The sequence below is a fragment of the Populus nigra genome, chromosome 1 (assembly GCF_951802175.1).
Source record: "Populus nigra chromosome 1, ddPopNigr1.1, whole genome shotgun sequence".
NCBI classification, from domain to species: Eukaryota; Viridiplantae; Streptophyta; class Magnoliopsida; order Malpighiales; family Salicaceae; genus Populus; species Populus nigra.
Window position 1 is genome coordinate 23,844,350 of NC_084852.1, and position 10,326 is coordinate 23,854,675.

General features: G+C 35.1%; 2 protein-coding genes across 4 annotated transcripts; both read left to right on the forward strand.

Moving 5' to 3' along the window:
* On the forward strand, positions 1-3,272 carry LOC133699990 (E3 ubiquitin-protein ligase AIRP2-like). 3 transcript variants are annotated; one of them, XM_062123556.1, is made up of 5 exons: positions 1-291; positions 1,298-1,448; positions 1,662-1,728; positions 1,856-2,093; positions 2,498-2,792. In XM_062123556.1, exons 1-5 carry the CDS (start codon positions 224-226, stop codon positions 2,649-2,651), a joined length of 678 nt encoding a protein of 225 aa, XP_061979540.1. In that variant the 5' UTR covers positions 1-223; the 3' UTR covers positions 2,652-2,792. The 3 variants fall into 3 exon arrangements, with proteins under 3 accessions (XP_061979540.1, XP_061979534.1, XP_061979527.1); XM_062123550.1 differs by lacking the exon at positions 2,498-2,792 and adding an exon at positions 2,799-3,272 and having other exon boundaries at positions 4-291; positions 1,859-2,093; XM_062123543.1 differs by lacking the exon at positions 2,498-2,792 and adding an exon at positions 2,799-3,272 and having other exon boundaries at positions 7-291.
* An 841-nt stretch (positions 3,273-4,113) lies between these two features.
* LOC133686672 (DEAD-box ATP-dependent RNA helicase 51-like) lies at positions 4,114-8,963 on the forward strand. Its single transcript, XM_062107023.1, has 12 exons — positions 4,114-4,608; positions 4,883-5,068; positions 5,667-5,852; positions 6,096-6,179; positions 6,484-6,525; positions 6,725-6,796; positions 6,907-7,206; positions 7,669-7,707; positions 7,804-7,908; positions 8,160-8,228; positions 8,316-8,441; positions 8,543-8,963. The coding sequence occupies exons 1-12, from the start codon at positions 4,222-4,224 to the stop codon at positions 8,717-8,719; spliced, it is 1,773 nt and encodes a 590-aa protein (XP_061963007.1). The 5' UTR covers positions 4,114-4,221; the 3' UTR covers positions 8,720-8,963.
* Positions 8,964-10,326: the final 1,363 nt, after the last annotated feature.

Here is a 10,326-nt window from a genome sequence, read left to right on the forward strand (position 1 = left end):
CTCATACGCCAGACCTGCGTCTAGTTTTGAGGAGCATAACAAACAAGAGCCGGAGTGCGCGGTTTTGCCAAGTGGGGTTTATCGTATGATTTCTTTTTCTAAGTTATCTGATTTGTCGTGGAATTCTTTTCGAGACAGAATTGTAATCACGGAGGGGAGTTTTATTTTCTTGTTTGTTTGATGAGAATTGGTTTCCGAGAAAATAACAATAGTGAGCCTAAGCATGGGAAAGTTGTCTTTCAAGGATTCTCTCAAAGCTCTCGAAGCTGACATCCAGCACGCCAATACTCTGTACTCTCCCTCCCCCCTCTCTCTTCTATTTGATTTTAATTGTTTTTTGGTAAGGTTTAACTTTTTGGAGGCGTAATTGTTTTATGCTCTCAATCTCTACTGCATTAGTGATGGGTATACCTTGCAATTTGGATACAACCTTGTTGTCTTTTCTTCCGTTGAGAATAAACCAGATTAAGAAATTTCCGAATTATAAGAAAATGCAGTTACGATGATTCTTGAATCTTATTTAATTGGTGAATTGATTTATGTTCTTAAAGTTGGATTTAAAGGGACTGTGTTTCAACGAGAAAACAAATGTTTTTTTTTTCTAGTTTTCTCTTGTGAAAATCCTATAAACTTACGACCAATCATGTTTAAAACAGAAGAATAAGATTTTTTTTTTCTGGGAAATTGATGTTTCACTTTTTGTAGCCTAATAATTTTTTTTCTCTTATAGTTATAATGATTTTAAAACAAGTAGCCATCAATTATTGTTAAAAGAAGAAGATGCATCTAAGTTTGTATTTATTAAAGATAAAGTTTTCAGTCTCTTGTGTTTCTTTTCTCTCTAGCAAAATGTGGCCCGCTATTCAATTCTGTGATCGATATTAGTTATATTGATTTTAGTTCTTGTCTTTAAGCTAGTTTGTTCAGTAGAAACCTTAAGATTGGCAAAGCAGGCACGTTACTGCTTGTTGATTCAGAGTTTCTAGAAAGAAACCAGTGTTTTTTATTCTGTAAGAACGTAAATTTAAATAAAACTTGTAGTCATAATTTAACCCCGGCCATACTGTTACTGTGGTTTTCGACATTTACTGCATCATCTCTTAGATTTAGACCTGATTTTTTGTAAGGGCTTATTTGGATGGAACGTGCTTATCTCAATTAGAGAGCAAAGTTGTTTGTTATTGGTCTAAACAATTTCCTGTCTTTGATCATTGTTTCTCTCATTTTTTCATGCAAGGGAAGAATGAGTGAATAAGTTTTATTGTTTTGTGGCTTACATGCTATCCTGCTAATGCAGTGCTTTAGATCATCCGAGGGAGAATGATGGAGCTCGTCTTCAGATGCGACTATCATATAGCCCAGCCGCCCAAATTTTTCTCTTTCTCGTCCAGTGGACAGATTGTAACCTTGCTGGTGCCCTTGGTTTGCTAAGAATTCTTATTTATCTTGTGCGTTCCTTTCCACGGTACTCATTTCAGTTTGCTTGTTATAGAATTGTTTTTGTCAGCATACCCCTTTTATGTGCCCTTCCATTTTCGTTGCCTGGTTATTTATCTATTTAATTTGTCTATTGTGATTGTTCTTCACTTCATCACCTTCAAAAATGTAGTAATAATATTACAACTTCTTGTTGGGGTGTGACGGTGTGGTGATTGGTGCAGACCTATGCAGATGGGAAAACCACTATGTCTGTTCAAGAAAGAAAAGCTAGCATTGGAGAATTTTATGGTGAGTGATACTCTGAGAAGGTTAAACTTTTTGAACTTTTTTCGCAGACCCTTAAATTTTGATGGAATCACATGCTCAGTTTGTAGAAGCAAATTTCAAGCTTACAAGTTTTGTTTTCTATGAACAGCAGTGATATTTCCTTCTTTGTTGCAACTTCAAGGAGGAATTACGGATGTGGAAGATAGGAAACAGAAAGAGGCATGTACTTTGAGATATAGAAGAAAAAATGAGTTGGGGGATAAGGGGAAACTCTCAGAATTCGACATAGAAAGGGAAGAAGAGTGTGGGATTTGCCTGGAGATGAACAGCAAGGTTGTTTTGCCTAATTGCAGTCATTCTTTGTGTTTGAGGTGCTATCAGGATTGGTAAGCGTTCTGTCTTCTATCTATGGGTCCCAGACAATTTCTGTATATCTTATCTTTACTGCAACAAAAAATAAAAAATATGTGGATGTATCTTTAGTTTTTCCCCTGAAATTGAAGTTTGGACAATTACTTGATTCATCTGGTGATTGTTCTTCCTTTCACCTTCTTATGAAACTCACTTGTGAAACCTATCTAACCCCACATTGATTTAAGAGTAGAGATCAGTGCACCTGTGATGCTGAATAATTGCTCGCAAGTTTGTGGGCTTTTAACTGGTCTATTTTTGGGTCTATAAGAATCTCATGCCACCCTGTGGCTCATCTTGCACAAGACAGAAGAATCCTTTTAACTTGTATAGAACCACCTGAGCTTGTTGCTTGATAAATGATCGTATTTTTCTACAGGTTGTTTTATACTCGTGGACATCTTAGAAAAAGGGTCAATTTTATCACTTCTCTGCACATAATTTTCTGTTGCACATGCCTTCCCTGTTTGGAACTTTTGAACCATCTTAAAGCTGTTAGGCCAACCCTCAGTCTCAGGAATGAAGGTCCTTGACTGGTGTACTACGTCTTTGAAGGGTTTGTTGGCCTATGTTTTCTTATTTTAAAAGTGTCCTCATAGTATTAATGCTGTTGTGAGCCTATGTTTTCTTAGTCTTTCCTAACTTTTACAGTAACTTGATGTGCTCTGTTTTCATCCCAGGCTCCCGAGGTCTCAATCGTGCCCCTTCTGTCGCGGTTGTCTTAAAAGGGTCAATTCTGGTGACCTTTGGATCTATACAGACAACGCTGATGTTGTTGATTTATCCTCGATCATGGTTCAGGATTGCAAGAGGCTATTCATGTACATCGATAAGTTGCCCCTTGTAGTTCCAGATCCTGTATATATGACCTATGATTCTCATGTGAAGTAGCTGATTATGCACTGGCGTGAGCACGACTGTACATGCATTCAACAGTAACTTTTGAGATGTAAATATCTTGTAATTACCTACTTTTACTGGTTCAAGACTGAGTTTTCAAAAACATAACTCAGGCTTAACTTTCATGGTGATTTTGTTAATAGTAAATGATGTCCTAGAAGTGGGGGCAACGTTTGGAGGCTGTGTGATGCTAATTTCGAAGGTTTTCTCTCATTTATATATAGAGAAAAGGTGAAACCTTCTTCTAGCTTAAATTCATTTTCCTTGATTTTTTGATTCGGCCTCTTCTCTGTCTTCCGTTTCTTTTTATCTAAGGTGTTCCATTATATTGTGATGCTCCAAGGCTAAATGAAAAAAAGTATCCAAAAACTTTTGGATGTCACAAGTTTTCTTTAATTTTATTCTTGTGGAATATTAACTTATGATTCACCTATCAACATCATCATCGTTGATATTATCTCATAATTATTATTTCATTGTAATGTTCAACCACTATTATTTATTATTTTATTATTGATTCAACATTACTATAAATTTCATCATTACTGATACAATCACCACTAACCATTATTCCACCTAACCTCTATCTATCATCATTCACTATTTTTTTTATTAATATAACCATTATTTTATTATTAATTTGTTACACGACAACAATCATTTTATAAAAACAATTGCTATAACTTTATTATTATCATTATAATTAGCACTGTTATTATTATCATTTTTTCTATAACCACTGTCTTGTTATTAAAATAATCATCATTTTATCTTTATTATCATTATCATCATTGTCTTGTTATTATAATAAACATCATTTATACTATCACCATCACATTTTTTATCACAAACATTGCAATATTTTTTATTATCATCATGAATAAATCATGAATAAGAAATAATCTATTTTATGAAAGAAATATTTTTTGCAAAACAAGCTTACCATAAAAAGTAATTATTTTTCCTTTAAATAATTCTCGGATTATGATGTAATAAGGGAAATGGACCCACAAAACTACGTGGCCCAGAACCAAGCCCAAACTTATGATCCCAAAAGGCCAGTCCATTCTTATAAGTCCTTTTTGAACTCACTTTTGAAGGGTTTAGTTGTAGATGCTAAATTCCATAAACCCCATGTTCACTCGTCTTCCCAATTCCCTCGACAAAACCCTAGCTAGCTAGAATCAGAAATCAGTGGCCGCCATGGCAGAACAGAAGCACAATCGATCAGCAGAGGAGGAAGAGATGAAGAAGAGAAAACGTAAGCGAAACAGAGCAAAAAAAGAAGCACAAGAGAAAAATCTCAATGAAATCGAAGGAGGAGAAGCGAAGGAGCAGGAGGAGGAGGATAGGGAAGTTGAGGAGGTGAAAGATAAGAAGAAGAAGAATAAAAATAAGAAGAGTAAGAAGGAAAGTGAAGAGGAAGAGAAAGAAAAAGAAAAGGTGGAGGAGGAGGAGGAAGAGAAAGAGACGGTGAAGAAGGTGAAAAGTGGAGGTGGGATTATGAGTACGGAGTCATTTGACTCGTTGGGATTATCCGAAGCCACTCGTAAGACTATTCAAGAGATGGGATTTGAGAATTTGACACAGGTATATTGTTTTCTTTTTAAGTTCTAAGGAACAGCCTGATGTCATTACATAAGATAGTTTATTACAACTTCAAGCTTTCCAAATTCTATGTGAGATTTTTTCTTGCTTTGTAATGTTTCTTTGTCTAGATGGGACTTCTATATATAAAGATCTTCTTGCTCTCTGTCTAGAGGAAGGATATACTGTCCACTGTAATTTCCTAAGGATGTCTGCATTCTTTGCCCTTTTTGCGCATAAAAAGTTTCTTATATCTGATGTATCATTGCAAATACAGATTCAAGCCAGGGCAATTCCACCACTCCTAGTAGGAAAAGATGTTCTTGGTGCTGCAAGGACAGGTTCTGGGAAAACTCTTGCGTTTCTAATACCAGCGGTAGAATTATTACATAATGTTCATTTTGCTCCTCGCAATGGAACGGGTGTTGTTGTTATTTGCCCGACAAGAGAACTTGCAATACAGGTAAAGAAATGCGTATAATCCTTGTCCCGCAGACGCTTCCCTGTGAAGTATCATATTATTCCCTTTCAGATAGTATTGGTCAAACCAGGCTTTATTCCATGTTATAAATCTTCAATTAGGAGGCCTGTAGAAATTATCTGTGAGCTAGGATTATTTATGGACTAGAAATTGTTGCCTTCTTTTCTCTTCATGTCATTATGAAAGCAGGTGTAGAAAAATGGAATTTACTGGTTTACATATCCCTTTCTGTTAAAAGATCTCTGTCCTTTTAACATATACATTATGCTTGCTGATAAATTGTAATTGATGGTTGAGTTAATTCAAATGATAAGATTATCATCTTTTATTTAAATTGTAAATTAGTTGGCAGAATGCATCGCATATCTGATGGACTCTGCTTCAATGAATTTTGCAATTTGAATTTCCTTCTTTTGGCTTAGGAGGAAAGTGATGTGACTTTATATTGGTATTATGCTCTAATTTGGTCTCAACTTGCCACAATTAAAAGGAGGAAAAAAACGTGTTTGGAAAAGTGAAGATTTTGTTGCTCTGGATAGTTGTTGTTTTCTTTTGATTAATCCAACATTTAAACCTGCAGACTCATGCTGTGGCAAAAGACCTTCTCAAGTATCACTCTCAGACTCTTGGCTTGGTTATTGGTGGTGCAGCAAGAAGAGGAGAAGCGGAACGCCTTGTTAAAGGGGTAAATTTACTAGTGGCAACCCCTGGTCGACTTCTTGATCATCTTCAAAATACGAAGGGATTTATCTATAAGAATCTAAAGGTAACTTGTATAAAGCTTTAACCTTGTTATAGATGATGATTTACTTGTTTTACTTTCAAACCGATACCACGGGTTGAATAGCTTATGACTATATTAGTTGTTTAGTAATTGCCTATATTAGTTGTTTAGTAATTGCCAGTATAAGACTTACGTAGAAATCTTATCAATAAATGTTCCTCCCTGTAGTAAAATTAGTTGCTTGAGAGCGTTACCTAATTCTTAAATAACCTTTCAAACTTGCAGTGCCTTACGATTGATGAAGCAGACAGGATATTGGAGGCAAATTTTGAGGAAGAAATGAAGCAAATTATCAAGCTTCTACCAAAGGTAAATTATGTTTCGGTAATTATGTTGGGATGCATGTATGATTTTTGATTCAGAAGTAAAAAAGATATGTTCATAACACAAAGGAATCTGTGAAAAAATTTATGTTAACTATACTGATCAACTCTATGTTTTCCATACATTATTAGTAGTAGCACTTTGTAGTAAGTTGCTAAGCTGTTCTTATAGTATTTGGTGTATTTGCATTAAATGCTATGCTCCTATTTGTGGTTGCAATGACAATTTAGATTTCTTTTTGGCAATATCTAATGCTTTTTAGCTGATGAGTTCACTAATCAATGTGCAGGCTAGGCAAACTGCTTTATTTTCAGCTACCCAAACTAAAAAGGTATCTTTCTCAAGGCATCACATTTTGATGTTGGCTCAGTCTACTCATGCTTTTCCTTGCCTTTTCTCTTTAATCAGAATTTCAATGATTAAGATTGTAACACAATTTCAGCTTTTTTTTTCTTCCTTTTATTTTATAGTGAAATTCAGTATTTTTTTTTCTTCTAGTTGATCCAACTGATGTTGGATTTCCATCTCAGGTGGAGGACCTTGCTCGGTTGTCATTTCAGACAACTCCTGTATATATTGATGTGGATGATGGTAGAACGAAGGTAGATATGCTGTTGCTTCTAAGTCTCTAATTGTTTTCATACATATAAACATATGTATAAGCAAGAACAAGCTCTCTGCTTTAAACCTAACAAGATGTCTGCTATTGTAGGTCACAAATGAAGGTCTGCAGCAAGGCTATTGTGTAGTGCCAAGTGCCAAGAGATTTGTCCTTTTGTACTCCTTTTTGAAGAGAAATTTGTCAAAGAAAGTGATGGTCTTCTTCTCTTCATGTAACTCGGTCAAGTTTCATGCTGATCTTCTCAGATACATTCAGGTGGAATGCTTTGATATCCATGGAAAACAAAAGCAACAGAAAAGAACCTCTACCTTTTTTGATTTCTGCAAAGCAGAGAAAGGCATCTTGCTTTGTACTGATGTTGCAGCTCGTGGACTTGATATTCCTGCTGTGGTATGAGTCTTTTGTTCACCAAGGCTTTTCTTCTAAGATCTATGCCCCTAGAAGCTTGTGTGGGTCGTGTTTGTTTTGTTGGGGGAGGGTTGTGATTGTTGTTGAAAATTGAAATAATATTTGTAGACATTATTTTTTCATCTATCGATATCTCCCTGGCCTCTTCCCATTAAGACACCCTCTGGAAGTTTCCTTTTCTTGGTGTGGGTGTTTAGATTAATTGATTGACTTGTGTATTTGAAATTTTTGCAAAATTACCTTCAATTAAAACGGTGCATTTGGATTTGTTTGAACTCGACATGGGTTTTGGGGATTTTGGAAAGGTTCGTGCTTCAAAATTTGTAAATTGCTCACTTAAAGGCCTCCACATAAAAAAAATAATTTATCATTCAGACCATGAAAGCTGTATTTCCTTGTAGGTCGGCTAATATTTATTCCTTATCTTTCCTTTTCTGCTTGTAGGACTGGATTGTGCAGTTTGATCCTCCTGATGAACCCAAGGTGCTCATACTTTCTAGCTAGCATGTTTCAGTTAATATCTCAATGTTCTTGTTCATGCATGTTCAGTAACATGCGCTCTGAATTTACTGCTTTCAGGAATACATCCACAGGGTTGGTCGAACAGCACGAGGGGAAGGTGCAAAAGGAAATGCCTTGCTTTTCCTGATTCCAGAAGAGCTACAGTTTTTGCGCTATCTGAAGGTATGTAGGAGATTCATCACAGCTGCTTATCTTACACATCTCCAATTCTTCTATTTTATGAAGAGGGCACCACCTCAGTGCAATAAATAATTGGTTTTGTTTCATCATGCAGTAGGATGCACAGCATTAGAATTTTGAAAAGCAAGAATACTTGAAATCTGCTATCAGATTGAAAAAGAGTGTTCATAAAGATTAAACGTTGCTTTTGTAATCACCTTTTGTGTACTCTTAACTTACCATCTCTCTTCTAGGCAGCAAAAGTCCCTGTCAAAGAGTATGAATTTGATCAGAAGAAGCTGGCAAATGTTCAGTCTCAGCTGGTACTGTCCTACTTCTTCACAGTTGCATGTTTCATCCTGGTAACTAAAGTTATAAAGAACTTAAATAGAACTACTGGATTGTTTCAGGAGAAGTTGGTGGCCAACAACTACTATTTGAACAAGTCAGCTAAAGATGCATATAGATCTTACATGTTGGCCTATAATTCACATTCTATGAAGGACATCTTTAATGTCCACCGACTTGATCTGCAGGTACCATTCTTGTCACTAACATTCTAGAAGGGCGATTACATGCACGAACAATTATATTTATTTTTTGGAGCAATGAAATGGCTAATGTTGGGTATCTGCAGGCTGTTGCTGCTTCATTTTGCTTTTCTTCTCCACCAAAGGTGAATCTAAACATGGAAAGCAATGCTTCCAAGTTTAGGAAGAAAACACACAAAGGAAGCCGAAATGGTTTCAATGAGAGCAATCCTTACGGAAGGCAGGGTGATGGAGATGAAAAGCGACAATTTGCAAGGTATTAGCCAGATCGATATCAGCAAGTAACACTTTGGTGGAGCGAAATGTTATATTAGTAATTCTATGATTTTGTTCATTGACTTGTGGCCTTGCCCAAAAGTTTTGTTTAGATGTCTTTAACTGCTTCGAGTTCATACACCTCCGAGATGTAATATTGAATGAACGATTATACCAATTTAGAGCTCTGAAAACAAGATTTTTGTAATCAAACCCTCTCATTAATAACAGATCCGCATTGCCAGAAAATAAGATGGTGTACGGTGCAACCCAGTTGATATCATACATGTGTTAAATGTAGAAAAAACAGGATCATCAAACCAGAGACTAGAGCTATTTACGAGACGATTCGAGATTTTACTAATGAAATTGGATACTTCATTTCCCTTTTTCCTAGTGGGTGCGTGTCAAACCGAGCTGTTTTGGAATGTAACGGTATTAACAATCTCGACCTTTATATATTTTTTAATAGATATTATTTTTGTATACATGTTATTCTCTGACATGGTTTTCAGACTCATCTGAGAGTCTAACTTATAGAAGGGGGTTGGGTATCAAGTTGTTGGATAACTTGTGAGTAGTTTATTATTTTATTGGCCGTAGGTTAATAATAAAATAGGTTTAACTTGAAATTCAACTCAGGTTTGACCTTTGAATTAACTCGTCAAGTTCGGCTGAGTTAAGTAACTATTAGATGATTGATCCGTGCTTGGCCGAGTTAAGTAACTACTAGATAATTGATCCGTGCTTGGCTGCAAGTCAAGTTAATTTTTTCTTGAACGTCAAAAAAAAAATCAAATGTTACTAATGTTTTTTTTTCTAGCAAAAAAAAATCACGTGACAATTTATCTGATACAACTCATTTAACTTTACTACTCAAAAAACAACCTATACAACTTATGAAAACAATATTTGATTAAATAAAATTTCAAGATAATATATTTTTTTAATATTAAAATAACAATTTATTAAATTGACCTGAGACAACCCAGGTTAACATATCAAATTTATGACCCGAGTTATGAGACTATGATAACTCTATAGAAAGCAAATCAAAATAAATTATAAAGCCTAATTCTCAATCAACTCAATATTAAAGGATAAAATTGAAAAAAAATCAATTAAAAAAGATCTAAAAAAACGATCCAAGTTAACATATCAAACTTGCAACCTAGATCATAAGACTGAGATAACTCAATGAAAAGCAAATCGAAACAAATTATAAATTCTAATCGCCAACTAACTCATGAAACTTAATTCTTAATCAAACACATTATTAATTGATTAAATTGAAAAAAAATCAATTGGGTTAACCCGCCAAACTCACGACCTGGGTCATAAAATGAGGACAACCCAATAAAAAGCAATTTCATTGTTGAAGGACCCGCAATCCGGGTCATGAGACCGATATAACCTCTTAAAGAAAAAAAAACGACCTGATTTAACTAGGGTTAAAATGTTAAAACTCACGACCTTGATCGCGATACCAAGATATTCTCATAAAAAGCAAATTAAAATAGATTATGAAGCTCAATTCCCAATTCACCCAATGTTAAATGATAAAATTAAAAAAAATCAATTAAATAAACGACACAAAAAACAACTTGAGTTAACT